Source organism: Colletes latitarsis, chromosome 2 (genome assembly GCF_051014445.1).
Source record: "Colletes latitarsis isolate SP2378_abdomen chromosome 2, iyColLati1, whole genome shotgun sequence".
Lineage (NCBI taxonomy): Eukaryota > Metazoa > Arthropoda > Insecta > Hymenoptera > Colletidae > Colletes > Colletes latitarsis.
The window spans coordinates 29607450-29624221 of record NC_135135.1 but is presented as its reverse complement, the minus strand read 5'-3'; the positions used below and the strand labels follow the sequence as shown (position 1 = coordinate 29624221).

The window sequence follows — 16772 nt, the reverse complement described above, 5'->3', positions numbered from 1 at the left end:
GGTACTGACATCTTTACGTTTCTTTCATTATATACAGAACATTTTTATTTAATGACACAAAGTTTAAGTTGACAAAAGTAATTAAATGATTTAATATAGCTTTAACTGGTTTAAATAATCTTTAAAATTTATTTCAATTTGCAGTGATATGCCATTTATAATAATGAAATATACTACATGAGGCTAACAATCGAATTGAGTAATTGTACTTAATTTGTTTAAAGAAAAATATTGCCGAACTTTGCAAATGGATATCGGTGAATTACTCTCATACAAAGTATGTTTGTGGTGAACGTTAAGATGTGTTTCGAAGTTTATTGGCATAAAAAATTTTCATTTTAACCTACCTAACCTTATAAAGTTCGTTACTTTTTATAGCCGCCAAATACACCGAAAAGACCAGTGGCGGGAGAAGACGACGACGACGATGAATGGGAAAATGCTAAGAAACCAAAAAGGGTTATTAAAACTCCATATCATGCGCGTCAAAGACAGACAAGAGAGATTGAAGTCACTCCAGTTAGGAGTAGCGAACCTCCTACACCAATTAGAGCTGCTTTACCTTCCCCAGCGAACGATGTGGTTGAACCACAATTGACAGAAAAAGAGAAACAAGATATTTTGAAATATGTAGAAACAGAAGCTCCAGAGGTAGAAGCATTAGATGAGGCAACGCTTAAAAGGATGGTGCTTTTATTTGAGAAAAGAGCACTCAGGAATCAAGAAATGAGAGTGAAGTTTCCTGATCAACCAGAGAAGTATGTTACCTTTAAAATAGTAGATTTAGCAGACCAAATTTAAAATTTATATAATTTTAATTGTAATAATAGATTTATGGAATCAGAAGTTGAACTGCACGAGACTCTTCAAGAACTTCATGTTGTTGCCACTAATCCAGATCTATATCCATTAATGGTAGAATTAGGTGCTGTACCTTCTTTACTTGAATTATTATCGCATGAAAATACAGACATAGCAGTTGGTGTTGTGGACCTCTTGCAAGAGTTAACAGATGTAGATATTTTACATGAAAGTCAAGAGGGTGCAGATACACTTATCGATGCTTTGTTAGAGCAACAAGTTTGTGCTCTTCTTGTTCAAAATTTAGAAAGGCTGGATGAAATAGTAAAAGAAGAAAGTGATGGAGTTTACAATACTTTGGGTAATTATATTCAAGCTATGTGAAATTTTTAAATTTAATAAGTTAATAGCAGTGGGTTCTATTTTCAGCTATCTTTGAAAATCTTTTAGAGTTCAGGCCTGACTTATGTGCCGATGCTGGAAAACAGGGATTGATGCAATGGCTATTACGAAGAATTAAAGCAAAAGCACCATTTGATGCTAATAAACTTTATGCTAGTGAACTTTTATCCATTCTGTTACAAAGTACATCAGAAAATAGACTTCTTCTTGGTGAACTTGATGGTATTGATGTACTACTACAACAGTTAGCAGTATGTGCAATCTTTTCTTTCACACTTCTTTACTTGACCATGTTTACCCGTTTATATTGGTTTTAGTATTACAAACGTCATGATCCTCAAACAGCCGAGGAGCAAGAAATGATGGAAAATTTATTTAATGTACTATGCTCGAGTCTAATGGCAACTGTGAATAGAGATAGATTTTTAAGAGGAGAGGGTTTGCAACTTATGAATCTAATGTTACGAGAGAAAAAAATGTCTAGAAATGGATCTCTTAAGGTAAAAATTTAACTAGATATTGTAATAAATTCTAATATTGATAAATTTTAACATCGTACTTCAGGTATTAGATCATGCAATGAATGGCCCAGATGGGAGGGATAATTGTAGTAAATTTGTAGACATTCTTGGATTAAGAACCATATTTCCTTTATTCATGAAAACTCCAACCAAGAATAGAAAAAAAATGCTTACTGCAGAAGAACACGAAGGTGATTAAAGTTAGTGATATTCTGTTTATGAAGTTTTAGAATGTTATAATGAATCTTTTTATCATAGAACATGTAGTGTCGATTATAGCAAGTATGTTAAGAAATTGTAAGGGCCAACAACGACAGAGATTATTGAGTAAATTCACGGAAAATGATTATGAAAAAGTAGATAGGCTGATGGAGCTTCATTTTAAGTATCTTGAGAAAGTGGAGGAAGTCGAAAACAATACAAAGGTTAGTAATTTAGCAGGAGTTTTCATTTAAGGATACATTCATTAGTACCATAATTATTAGGAGGATGAAGACGAAGAAGAATCGTACCTGAGGAGATTAGATGGCGGACTATTCATTTTACAGTTGGTAGATTATGTGCTATTAGAAGCTTGTACCGGTTGTCAACCAGCAGTGAAACAACGAGTTACGCGAATTTTAGCTCAAAGAAGAGCATCTCTTAAAACCATTAGGCACATTATGAGAGGTATGCTTTTTTTATTATAAGGTGACTTATTGGTACGTAATGCATGCAATTCTTTTTCTTTCTGCAGAATATGCTGGAAATCTTGGTGACGCTGGCGACTCGGAATGGAGAGAAGCAGAACAGCAGCACATATTGCAATTAATCGACAAATTTTGATGTACACTTTTTAATGAAGAATTTCAATTTTGGTCATCCTCACTGTATTCAAATCGTTATCAGAAGTAATAGTCCTATCCTCTGTTAATATTTAATATATGCATGAAATATATCATACAAAATATTCTTTTTTATACATAGGAACGAAAATCAATTTGTAAAAAATTAAAGGCGTGTGTCGTACACATTGAAGTACTTTTATTTTGTATGTGAATCAATGTTTGAAATTCGCGCCATAGCGATCCGGAAGTGATTAATCGATATATTCGTTCTTGTTTTTTTTTGTGAGAGAACGGTCAGTCAATCGGTTTACATTAGGCTATATGTTTTAATAACGTAGAAGTCGTGTATTAAAAATTTCTAATTAATTACAGTTTATCGCCAGTGAAGTATTTTTTACCCATTGATGAAATATTTCGTATCGATATAGTAAATGCACGTCAATAAAATGGGTGAGAAAACAGAAGGGATTACAAGCTGTCGTCCTTCGTATCATGTCAATTTTGAACAAGTTAATTGCAATTTTGACCGAAATTCTACGTCCATACGAATCAGAAGACACCATTTATAGTTTGCAAAATTACTATGGCGAAATATTATTATCCAACTATTTATGGAAGAATTACTATCGTCAAAAATTGTTCGGCATTTACAAAAAATTTACTATCGACAACGTCTTTGTGAAGTACTGTCATTATCAACGATATTTTTCTCATCTGGAGTTGACATATCAAGTAAGTGAAAATTTGTTTGTAGCTGTAAATATAGTGTACAATGCTCGTTGTGCGATTGTTATCAATATTAGTAGCTTAACGCTATTTGAAAAGCGAGTTTCCTAGCTAAACGTGACGCATTTATTATTTAAGAGTCATAATTATACAACTGTGAAAAGTTGCGCGCGTTTTCTCTCAGGCTCACCGTAACCATGGTGACCCACGTGGACGCATGCGCGTTTACCCGGCACGCTCAATTGTGTCACCAAGTCTTCTCACTTCCATAGTAACCATCGTCGCGAGTGGGTTCTCTGAAGAATCGAGAAGACACGTTCGATTAATCGGGTTTTCAAGTTTATTTTCGATCGCGTGCGCGGTACGCTCAATATACGCTCGCGGCATGCCAGCTTTCCACCCTTCGCCTCGATGCCAAACAGAAACGTTATGTTATGATACGGGTAGTGGGGAGGGGGGTCAACGCTCGGTGAACGATCGATCGCGATTGGCTTAGCCGCGCGTCCCGCGACCAATTGGAGCGCGCGCTGCGCCCTTGCGCGAAAGTTTGCTGCACGAGAAATGCCAGTTTGCTCCTGCAAGCTTTAGAGGCGCGGTTGTTGGTCGTGTCGACCGGTGCGCGGTGTTTTCGCTACCCTTTATTTCGCGCTTTTCACGGCATGTAAATCAAAGACAGTTGACGCGAACGTGTCGGGACGAAGAGAAATCCGTGCGTGTCGCGTGTGTTCATTTTTGTGCTTATCTTCTTTCTTCTTGTGCTGCGATCATCACCGATCGAATTCGAAGGGGACTGCGGCGAGGGAGTTCCGAACTCTCGGAGAAACAACCACGGTATGTCACCTGTCAATTTCATCCCTTGTTCCGCGATTCATTTATGGTTGTTATTGATTGATATCGTGCTCTGGATCGGAGCGTGCGTACGTGCATATATAAACATGAACGCAACGTGTTATTTTAATTAAAAAAATCTGAAACTGTGTGACGATTAGGTTTTTTGCTGGTCGCGATGTTACATGTTTAGGGTACGATACAACGTACAGCTAGCGCGTTACGACGGTACTTACATTAAATAAATATATTGGTTTATTTAGAATATATTGATCTATGACTATACAATTTCCATACATTTATAATTAGCTGTTATCGAAATCGGCGACATACGATTAATATTATCAATTTGAATAACAGTTTTGTAACGTAATTCAGATGGAAATGTAGCAGAAATAACATGTGTCAACGTGGTCTAACTAGTTGAGACTGGCCTTGTGTCGAATAATGTTCACGTTTAGTCGTTTCGTGCAAAAACGCGTTGCTCGCGTCGGATTCCTAAAATATCTGTTTTATTTTATAGCATCATTAAAATTCACGGTAGTTTCTTTCACCTCTAAATGACTTGGTTCTTTTACCACAAAAAGAGAATGTGATATCGTGTGACCACGGTTTCTCGTGGTTTAATACGATCTTTTCGTAAACACGTTCGACAGCAGAATTAGCGTCGTCCGAGTGATTAAATCGTGACTAAAATTAGATCGTCTCGGATTTATCTACGAAGCTTTCGCTTATGCGATTATAATCGGTGTAGTCCGGATTCTTTGAATAATTTCGACGATAAATGCGTAGCTCGCGCAACGTAATGCGTCGAAGGCTGGAAAGTTTTATAGGGTTTCTTCTCGTGTAACTCCAGCTGAGAGACGTCTTTATAGCCTAAAGCCAATTTTGCTACTGCGTACCTACATCTACGATGACGTAACGTCTGTCCCTTCCAATTTATTGTTATGTGTGCTTGTTACGGGGCATTGTTTGTCACGTGACCGGAACATTGAGACTTTTGAGAATCTATCGTCTCTTTGGTCGTTTTATAAGGGCAAAGGTAGAATCTATCATCTCTTCGATCGTTTTATAAGGGCAAAGGTGTGTAATATACAGTTATTTTTGTTTATAAGAACTAGTTTTACGAAAAACAAAAGTCTATTTGCCTGCAAACATTTTCTGCTTTGCTAATGTATGTATTTAGACGTACACTGCGGTTGACCGACACGAACATATAATTTAAAGAAACAATTACTGCGTCTCTTGAGGGAAAAACTAACTCGACGCCGAGATAACTAGATTCAATTTAATTTTCGGACTGTCCTCGCGGTAATACCTGTGCTTTAGAGTTATCTAAAATTTGTCAACTGTGTGTTAAAACCGTTAATGTCATTTCATAACAAGCGAACTTAACCTTTTATGTAACTTTTTATTTTTCAACTTATGCAGTTCAAAGAGAATTTAAAACATGGATGCTTTATAAAATGCCATGTATTAAGTACAATGTTATGCTTAAATGTTAGAGTTATAGTCGAACAAAGACAGAAATTATTATCGTTCGTTTCTCGTAGACCAATCGTGTAGTATTTTCCGCCATAAAATTTTCTATATATAGATATAGATATAGATATCTAACCTAGACTCGTTAAACGCGTGTACAAATAAAAGTACGAAGTAATGTTTTACACAAAATTTTTAAAACAAGCAAATAATAAAATAATTATTAGAGTAAAGAGACCTTGTGCAAACTAAAATTTTGAATATTTCGCGTTCGATGGTAGCGTAAAAGGAAACCACCGACTTTCGAACATAACCAATACCGATTACTTTATCTACAAATGCATTCCTATATACGCAAATGCGTGCAGAAAATCTCTATATTTTTTCAAGGTGGATTAGAATTTGTTATTTTTCTTCGTGCCCTATTATTCTTGTTTTTTTTGTGCTGATTTATTAGTTGTTTTATCGACCTGCATACATTTCGCCATCTATGCATACGTTTGTCCACGCTCGAAGCTTAGGGACGAAAATTGGCGGGCGAAAATTTCGCGGTTGAGATGCAGAAGACTATTTAATCCCTTTGCCGTGGTTTATCGATTCTCGTCGGCGCAGAATGCACACCGGTGCATCGCTATGTATGCTGCAGACGACGTATGACCTTGAACGAGTAGGTTGCGAAGTCCAAATAGAGCCCGGGCAAACAAAACCGCATGGTATTTTCGAAAGCGTAATTCGCCGCTGTTTAATGCCGGGATGTGACACAAATGTTTCATACATTCGACCCTGAAGCGCTTCCTCGTTTCAACGAGGATCATTGGATTGGCCACGGATCGAAATGCTAGTTAAACGAATCTTCCACGAATCGTAAGCACAACAGAAATAACGCAAACCTACAAATAAAATTTCACCGTCTAATTGAAAGTGTTCATATATTGCATTGTTTAAATATTATTACATCGCTTTCAGCTGTAGAGTAATTAAATCTAATAACATTTTTTGTATTCTTGAGAACCGATTAATAGGTTAGGTTACCGGTTGGTAAGCGTTGGCGCCAAAAACGACGATTAATAGGTTACCGGTCGGTAAAGTGTCAGTATACAGGGTGTTCGGCCACCCATGGGAAAAATTTTAATGGTGAATTCTAGAGGCCAAAATAAGACGAAAATCAAGAATACCAATTTGTCGATGAAGGCTTCGTTAAGAAATTATTAATGTTTAAAGTTCCGCCAATACTGAATTTTTTTCTCGAAAATGGTTAGGATTTCGAGGGTATGTCTATTGACCAAAAATGATTATAATTGGCCCCCGCAACCGAAAATAATTTTTCCAGAACGATTTGAAATTTTTGAATTTAATTGTTAATAACTTTTTAACGAAGCCTCCATTAACAAATTGGTATTGTTGATTTTCGTCTTATTTTGGCCTCTAGAATTCCCTATTAAAATTTTTCCCAGGGGTGGCCGAACACCCTGTATACCGACGAGAGATGGATACCAAGGTGATAGGTTAAGGCGATCTTAAAAATATGAATCAATTTTAAAATAATTGTACTGGTGTTGATTAAATCGAGGTTTCACCGGAATATTGAAGCAAATAGTCAGGCATTCGATTTATAATCGGCAAATATCACCATTCTCGATAGTGGAATACAGAAAATTCGAGATGTCCCAGACCTAGTTGACGCGAGTGTTTTTTAATTCGATTACACACTGATCCGCCACCGGTGCTCGTTAATACCTGTTAATCGTTCCGCGCCTTCGAATTTCTCGGCCTTTCAAAGGATTTCCAGCACGTTTTCGCGGCTCTTCTTCGCAAAAGGCTGTCTTGTCGTGCAACTGGCGCGTTGCGGATAAATTGAAATACTTATTTAAGGGGGATCCAATTAGGCTGCCATTCCTGGAATCGCCGCGGCCAGGTTTACGCCATTATCGATCAAACTGTCCCAGATTCGCGAATTCTTCGTCGTTGAAGCGTTCGTGTACGAGGCATGGAGGTATCCTGCGCCTCTACGGACGATCTTTGTTTGCCTCGAGTTCGAGTAACTAGTTGAAAAAATCATTTATCCTTATCATCTGGGTCGCCGTCTTGACTAATTAAAGAAAATTGAATTTTTCGTCGTTGCATTCTTTTCGAGCTCATTTTTATAAAAGTAAAGATCGATTATAAAGCAGTTTTAGTATTATAAACTCTCCAAGATACTTTTCGAACCATGAATTACTTAAGGGGCAAGACCACTACTTGTTAAATGCAAAGAGGAAGGGGACTCGCGTTGATATCTAAATGCATTATCATATTGAGTATAGTCTGATAGTTTTGTACACGCAACTGGGGGATTAGGACCATCGTAGAAAAATGCTTTCTTTTAAAGAAATAAGAAAATATCTAATAAATAGCCATCGACTCTCCGTCGTCGGTCCTTTGGTTCACGCCGCTGCTAAACGCGTAGGGAGTCTCGAGGGTGTCTGAGGAATTTGGAAAGCTCGTTGCTCCGATGCTCGACGCGAATCGAGGCTCAAAGAGTCTGTGAAGTCGACTCAATTAGCCATAAGTGGTTGGGAAATCGGGGAGTCAAGGAATCTCTTTTCCTCTCTTGCGAGTGACTTTTTTCACCGCCCCGACCTCGCCAGTTTTCGTATAGATCTTTTTTCTCGCGAGGTTTTCGTCCGTCCCTCCCTCCGGGTACTTCCCGAAAACTTCCTCCGGAAGTCTCGTGTGCGCTCGCGCGAGCATCGCTACTCGAGTCCCCGCGAAACGCTGAGCGAGCTACTCGAGAACAAACGCGCAAGAGTCGCTTTCCTCGGATTTTTACGCTAATTTTTAGGTCAGATTCACGGTAAAACAAGCCGATTAGTATCGAAAGCCACCCACTGCTGATGATCCTTCGTCACGGAACGATCCGTACGTTACTTTCCTTTCACGGAGAGATTTGCATGGAAATTCTGTTGGAACGTTCGTCCAACCAGCGAACGTGCTCTCGAGAATTCCCGAGATTGTTTAACTAATTTGCATTACCGTTTCTCGAGAATAGAATTCTGAAACGTTCGGGGACTCTCGATTTCCGAACAATCCGAAAGGTTTAACAGCGATAGCGAAAAGAAAAATTTGTCTGAGAATTCTTTGAAACACGATTCAAAAATTGATAATAATTTTATGGGCCTCCAGAGGGGGGTGGTTACCACCCATGTTGTAAGACGCTACGGGTCTGAGTTCTTCGCAAACAACATATTGAACGACCCTCGTAGTCGGATCACTGTCATTTCAATAATTGCGTCATCCGTCCGCTCATCGTATTACGCGTCTCCGATGTAACTTTTTTTCTCCCGATTTTGCAACAATCGGTTGCGTTAATAATACGCAGAGGCAAGGTTTTGTAGGTAGAGCCGCGTACCGGTCGAACAAACGACGGTAATTTGCATGCACGCAGTCATCGATTATGTCATCGTCTCCGGAAAACTTATCTTTGCTCTTCGAGCGTCGCTACCTTTCGAACTGTGTGTTTTCGTTGCACCGCGACCGCGTCTTTTGCAATTCCATTCAAGCGTGCGTGCCTTACTCTTGAACAACAAAAGAAAAACATTCTTACGATCGCACAAAGATCGTATCGGGATATACCAAATTAATTATCTTGGATTATTTTGATTGCCAATAGTCGTACGTGCAATTTTGACTCGCGAGTCTCGTTGTCGCGACGGTGTTGAAAACTATAATTGAAATTTCAGCGTGATCCAAAAGTTTTACTTAAAAAATGGTCGGTTTGATGTGGATATGACCCAGAGACCCGGTGATTCCCTGCGTTCCGCGCGACGAGAAAGAGAGAATCGCCGTAGAAATCGCGAAAGTGAACGGTTCTGCTCGAGTTCCCGCGGACTTTCTAGATCAAAGAGGCCCGCCGATTCGCGCTATTTTGCATGCTTACGCGCATGCAAGTCCCACTGTGTCGTTGGTCCCTCCAAGTCCCAAAACTACGTCGTGTGTAGTCTATGATAAACGCAGGGATTTGATTGCTGAATTAACGATAGAAAATAATATTCGATATTATTGAAAGACTTTTCAAGATACCCTAATTATAGTTGGAACGATTTAATCCAGATTTTGGATTAGGAATATAAAATAAATGATGGCCGCAGGTTAACGATAATAAATATTGTATATTTTAGGGGGTCATTCTTAAAACCCCAAGCACTGAAAACAGATAACAAAAATTTCGATTTTTTCAATACGTCACAGTGGTTTCCGCCCTTAAATAAAACACCTACACCTTCTCGAAGATTGGAGACCACTCCAGAACGCGGTCTAATTACAAAGGTGTCGGTAGTGTTTGATTACGGCGCCGACAGACGGCCCAACGCGCAACGCCGCGGCGACATTAAAAGTATTCGCAGAATCCTACAAAAGAAACAAATATAAGCGAATCTTACGAGCCTGATAGGCTCGGACACGCAACGAGACGGTTAGAACCATCGGTGCACAAACATCGTATCACATAAAATTCTATAGTTCGTCTGGGTCGACAACCTCAAGTGTGCAAGCATAGCATTGTGATCACGACATCGGATAAAGTGGCAGTAAACATAGCTCACAATCGCTGGGACTGACAGACGACTTTAAAGGTCTCCGGCTTCGTAACACGAGACGTTTAACGGAAGACGTGTCACCGTGTCGATGGTCCTCCATGTTTGTTCACGGACGGACATAGTCGAGTATCCGCAAATAGTCAACGAAGTGTTAATTTCGCAGTCTTTAATGATTTATCCTTGTTGTTTCTTGGTAGTTTTTATAATTCAACATCCTCTCGATAATTTTCTATTTACTTCGCGGAGACATTAGGCAAATTGTAGTAATTTTAGCCTCGTTGGTAGAGGGATTCTTGCTTCTGTACGGTCGCGTTACCTTTCGCAGTTTGAGATTTCCACAACGCGTACCCATTAAATATCGAAGCAAGCTTCTGAAAGCGAGTACCCGCTACAATAGAAAATCTCTAAAACCGGTACAAAGGTCCATGTTTAAATGACCCTTTTCCCTCGTATTAGCAAGTACCAAGCGTACCTTTGTTCTCGATTCAAAGTTGGCTTGCGCGGCAGTACACAAAGAAAGGGATGTGCCGCGATGCTGGGACGAGCGTCGAGTTTAATCGATAAACAGTTAGCAAAGTGTTAATTTCATATTTTCTCTAAAATCTTTTCCAGAAGAAAAGTCCATATTTGTACGACCTTTAGCTCGCGTTAGGAAGTATCGAGCGTATTGTTCTCGATTCAAACATATTCCTAAACTCGATATCGAACGTAACGAGTAAATGGTTGGCAAAATGTTAATCGAACTCTGTGATTTTCCGTTCATTGATCCTCGAACGAGTCTCGGTGCCCATTTACTAATTGGATTCTTCTTTCATCGTTCTCGAAGGTCTTTCAGGCTCTTTGAAGTTTACTAGCCATCGAGTAATCGTTGGCCAATGATCGAAAGAAGCCGTGGACCGTTCGGTTTAACGGCTCGAGGAAGCCACGTAGCGTCCAATGATGTTGCAATTTGGCGAATTACAAGGTAATCCGAAAAGATCGATGAACGCTGACATTTTGGCCCGCGAGAGACGGTGTTTTGGCGATGGCGCCCGGTGGCGTCGAGACGGTTTCATCGATCCATTCACTCTCACCCGGCGTCTATGCAGGTCTCTCTCGTTTCTTCCTCGTCTCTTCTCGCTCCTGTTTTTCCTTGCCACGGCAACCTGCTATCTTGCACCTTGCCTCCTCCGCCTCTTTCCTCCCACGTAAGACTTATTTCCGTATTCATTTTTTCGGTACGGTCACCGGTCCTTTTCTGCCACCTCCGTCCGTGGTCCTTTCGCCTCTGCACGTCGCGGATTAATCTCAGCGCCAGTTCCCTTCGAAAATGAACCCCTTTATCTAGGAAACGCCTTCCGCGATTCAAAGGAAAGAGATTTTTAAGGGGATGGGGCGTTTCCAAAATGTTTGACCCACTTCGAAGACGAGCTTTTCGATTCGTTCGACCAACGATACAGACTTCTAAAGTAATGCCTATACTCTCGTGGATTACGTTGGAGATCGCGCATACATGCAAATACAGCAGAAGCCCCAAAAGTTGGACTAAATCAGGGCTGAGCAGAGGAAGGTTGGTATAAATGGACAATACAACGAAATAACTTTTTCTTTTGTAAAAGAATTAAATTGTCTCTGATAATCAAATCAACGATCGACGCAGATAACTTTAATATACCTCTAACCAGAGATGGGAACAATTCTTATCTAAATAAATAAAAGAAAAGAAAGAATAACAGAAAAGGATAGGTACCAAGTAATTCGACTTGCTAAATCGAGAGCATTGGTATCCTTATTTTCCGTTCAAACCGATGCACGCGTTACAGCAGAAAAATGATAAGATTAAGTCGAAAGCAGAAATAATGGTAAAATTGAACCGGTCCAATTTAAGCAATCAAGTGCAATTCAATTTAAGCAACTCGGCCGTCTCGGAGTTTTTTGCCACGTACGGTACACACGTGACCTGTTTCTTAAGGCGAGAGATTTTTTCGTCGGTGTGTGTTGCCTTCTGGGTTATAAATTTACTGGTTGCGCGGGTCTTAATATCGCATCAAACTTCTCAGGATTAGAGTTTATCGCGTAATAAATCATCTGTTGCACTTCCGATCCGCGTACCGTAATACCGTAGCAACAATGATCCAACTTGAACGGCGATATAAATAAAACCACCACCCCCTGAATTACTGTTTGGTCGAAACAAGTATTTTTACAACGCGAAACCGCGCGGGCGAAATACTAAATTGTTTTATTCGCTCCTGCGTCGTTCCGTTGACGTTTAGTTTGTTTTCAGTCGTCAATGATATTCGAACATCCGCGTAAATAAATTTCGAAGATCGATGTCAGTTTAACTCCGTCGACTTCGGATATTTAAACGACATTTATTCGTTTCGAAACGTGTCATTTTATAATTTAAATTTTTATTCTCGTTCGAAAAACAACGGAGAAATGGTAGTTTATCTATTATTCGGTGTTTGAATTTTTTATCCGGACCAGAATTTTTCCTGTGTCCGCTGGAGGTAAAAGCAAGCATCCAACAACCCCACTCTACAGGTTGTCTCCGAATTGAACGATCAAATTATGCCAGCGGGAGCTATGAATAAAAATAAGATGAAAATGTTACATAAGCGTAGGTATAAAACAGCTTTATTCAAAGGCGTGGAAAGAAATATTCATTTAAAATTAATTTTTCCACCAAACGTCCCTAAGTTATCTTTCTTATTTTAATTTCCACAAGTAGTCTTTCATTAGGCAATCTCTGGGGGTCAAATAATCGATCTTGACCTATCTGTTTTCGATAATAATTAAACTTTAGTCTCTGCGAGCACTTTGCTATCCCATTGTATCCACGTACGTAAACGAGAAGACAAGGAAATATCTTCTAACAGTAACTCGATCTTTGCGAAGTCGAAAAACAAGAGTTGACCTTTGTGGTGAGAAGTCCAAGTAACACGGTCTACAATTATTACGACATGTATTACGATTAAGTCGATGTTGATGAGCCGTTTCTCGAATCGTTTGGACATAGTCTGATCGTTTAATTTTTATAATACGCCGTGAAGATGATTTGGCGAAAGGAGACTCGTCAGTCTCGGCGGAAAAGCCGCGCCTTTCCACGGAAAATCGACCAACGATCGAAGGTCTCCGGTGTCTGATAAAATTACAGGCTTGTTTCGATAAATCATCGAGCGATCAGCACACTCGTGGCATTCACCACACCCTTCCGACCTGACCCAGAAATCGAAAGGCGCGCCAGCCCTACACGTATCCTTTGAACTTTAACGTCGATCGTGTCGTCGACGAAACACGGTTTCTTTAGGGCGACTTGCTTCTCGCGATTCGATGCGTCTTACGGGGCTGTTGCATGCTGCAATGTCGCGAACGAATCCGAAAATAACGCGAGTTCCTGGCGACTCTTCATCGGTTGATTCGCGTTCGTCGTTATTAAATATTGCTTCGAGCTTCCGAAATCGCTTGCTCGTCGTTTCGCAAACAAGACGTCCCGTTTCTCTTTCGATATTTCACCACGACGGGTCGCAATAATCACGAACGACGGTAGTTTCTTTTACTCTTCGAGGCGTAGAATCATTTAGAAATAGAAACAACGACGTTTCGATTTTCGATCCAAGTTCTATTTAAGTAAAATTATATCTGTCTTTAATCCATCGGCTTAATCCATGTCGAGAATTTTTATATCTGGGTACTTTAGATCGAACGCTGTTATTTAAAAGCTTCGTATTTATCGATTGTCCGCGGCGGTCGTCTACCTGGAACTTTGGGTGAACAGAACCGACGAAAATAGCCAGCATTTATATTCGATTAATTTCCCCCATATTTTCGGTCGTACAAAAATAATTGAGTTAGACGTTCGTTACGAATAATAAAATTCTCTTCGGACTATAAAGTACCTTGTGTTTTCAATATTTTCTTCATTTTATTTCGCATTAACGAAACTTAATTGTATTCCAACAGCTTGTAAGGACATTTTTCAATGCAAATTTCTCGCCAAGCAACAACACGAATTATTAATTCCACTCTAAATTTATTTTCTCCGATCGCAGAGAGAGACCAAGTTTCGATTTAAATTTAAAATAAACCGATCGGGTTCCGGGGCGTAAAGTTGTAGTTGCGAGGCACGAACTTCTTTGACGTTCCCGAGGGAGAAGACACAGCAGTTGATTCTCGGAACGTTTAATTAAAATATTGATTCGACGACGAGTGCCCGCACAGAAAATATTGGCCATTTTCCATCGTTTCCCCTCGATGGGATCGTCCTGTTCCGTTCGGTTTCGATGAAATCGAGCGATTCTGCGTCTTGTTTACTTGGCTTGCGATCTCGAGTGGCCACGCGGAAAAACCTCTTCTTATCTGTAAAGCGGTTCTCCCGTTTCAGATTATTTGCTTCGCGTAGCGAACAGTGTACACGACCGCCGTCTCGTGACATAATCGCGGTCGTCGATGTCGAGGACGAATCTCGCGGATGAAAATAATTGGTGTCGTTCGTTGACCTGTGTTCTTAGCGGCTTCTAGTTCATTTTCACCAAGGTTTATCCAATCAAAAAAATTTAAATGCCTCGAGAATGGATGTGTAGATTGATATACAGGGTGTTCGACCACCCCTGGGAAAAATTTTAATAAGGGATTCTAGAGGTCAAAATAAGTCTGAATTTTTTTCTCGAAAGTGAATAGGATTTCGGAGGTATGTGTATTCACTAAAAATGTGAAAATTAATTGTTAATAACTTTGTAACGAAGCCTCCATCAACAAATTGGTATTCTTGATTTTCGTCTTATTTTAGCTTCCAGAATCCCCCATTAAAATTTTTCCCAGGGGTAGCCGAACACCCTGTATACACGAGGTTTTAAATAATTGTAGCAAGAATTACATAAATTAATTTAATTATATCATGCAAGAATTTGCCACTGAAAGTAGTAGTAATTCCTGATTTGCTGAGGTATCCGATTATTTTGAAATGATTTATGTTTACAGAAGTCGACAGAAGCTGTTGCAAAAGATTTTTGAAAGGTTGACGCGCGTCAAAGCATGACTTGCAATCTGCAAATGATCCTAGTAGGGAGTCTTATCGAGAGATAAGATGGTTGAAAGATATTTTTTGAGTCAACTATACGTGAGATATCCGAGTTATACGAAATCCTCTACATTTATAAATATCTGCTACCTTTCTAAATAAGCTTATCATCGGTTTATTGCTCTTCGAGTTAAACTTCTATATATTATACAATATTTACTTAAAATAAGAAACTTTATTATTGAAGAGATACCTGAACGTGGAAATAAATATTTTAATTATCGTTCAGTTTTGCTCAAAGTACCAACAAGGATAAATATTCATAATCATATCGATTGTGTTTATGTAGTTTGAAGTACATACGTATTAATCAGATTTAAGTTACCGAAACTTGGTCGAGAGTGGGTCGTGGCTTGCAACAAAGTCTATAATGCAATTCAGACGCACCGCGCGAATGAAGAATGGACAGAAGTTACGCGTAACAAGTGGCGAACCAAGTTTCGTTCCAAGTCGATACGACCGCGTTGGAAGCGTTCGAGCGTTTCGTGCCTTGCATCGAGCATTCTACTTAAAACGGAACGTTAAAAACGATCCAACTTACGAAACATGAAATTTGATAGATCGTGTAAATTAACACGACGATTTATTGTGTAATTTTATTCGTTCCCATCTATTTGATTAATATTCCTCTTAAGCAACCTTGGTATTCCATATGCCTTCGTTAGATTATAGGAATGCACATAGTTGCAGCGGTGCAACGCGATAGAATCTTCGAGTATAAACAAATTAGTTTCCCTACGATGTTCCATAATTTTATTTGTTCCTATCTTTCCGATTAATTTTGCATTCCTCTTGAGCAACCTGGTATTCCATATGCCTTCGTTAGATCATAGAATGCGCATAGTTGCAGCGGTGCAACGCGATAGAATCTTCGAGTGTTAAAAAATTAGTTTCCTTACGATATTCCATAATTTTATTTGTTCCTATCTTTTCGATTAATTTTGTATTCCTCTTGAGCAACCTGGTATTCCAAATATGTTGTTTTTCGTTCGACGATAAAATGCACATAGTTAGAGCGGTGCTCAATTCTGGGGACGTTGATTCCCTAATTGTAATTGGAATCGTTTCGTTTCTATTTCTTCGTGGACGTCGGCGTTGCTCTCCGAGAGGCTCTCGAAGTCTTCCACCAGCTCGATCGGCGTCTTCGTGGTCGCGGAGAGGACGGAACAGTCCGCTCGGCCGGCTCCGGCGAGTGTCGTTAGCGCTCGAGCAGTGCTAAGAATACCGCGGCCAGCCATATTTGGCAATGAGACCGCGTGGCCGCGCCACGCCGCGCCACGCCGCGCCGCTCGCGGGATCACGAAAGGGAGAACCGCTTCTCTTTTTCGGGCGGAAAATCGGCACGATGAGAAGGGTCGAGAAACGATCGACGAGTCCTCGATCGCGTCGCGTACGATGGGTCCATCGAAAGAAACGATTTCTAAATTCGATTCGTAGAGGATTCGTATGCAGTTTGATTTCGAGAAATTTGGATCAGGATACATTTTGAGAATCCCTGCGAATTGTTTTTCTTTGTATTTCATGGATCCTTCGACGGAAACGATTTGTG

At 39.8% G+C, this 16772-nt stretch overlaps 2 protein-coding genes across 4 annotated transcripts in view; both read left to right on the top strand.

Moving 5' to 3' along the window:
- The first annotated feature begins 1 nt into the window (after position 1).
- LOC143351952 (beta-catenin-like protein 1) lies at positions 2-2671 on the top strand. 2 transcript variants are annotated; one of them, XM_076784070.1, is made up of 10 exons: positions 2-77; positions 145-277; positions 379-758; positions 831-1162; positions 1252-1454; positions 1521-1703; positions 1768-1915; positions 1983-2149; positions 2210-2393; positions 2461-2671. In XM_076784070.1, the coding sequence occupies exons 2-10, from the start codon at positions 248-250 to the stop codon at positions 2547-2549; spliced, it is 1716 nt and encodes a 571-aa protein (XP_076640185.1). In that variant the 5' UTR covers positions 2-77; positions 145-247; the 3' UTR covers positions 2550-2671. The 2 variants fall into 2 exon arrangements, with proteins under 2 accessions (XP_076640185.1, XP_076640183.1); XM_076784068.1 differs by having other exon boundaries at positions 1231-1454.
- A 766-nt stretch (positions 2672-3437) lies between these two features.
- Positions 3438-16772, top strand: part of LOC143351757 (uncharacterized) — a 58147-nt gene continuing 44812 nt past the window's right edge. The window contains exon 1 of one of the 2 annotated variants that reach the window (XM_076783622.1): positions 3438-4108. The gene's annotated coding sequence lies outside the window, so the exon portion shown is untranslated. The remainder of the gene's footprint in view (positions 4109-16772) is intronic. The other variant, XM_076783621.1, reaches the window with a different exon arrangement.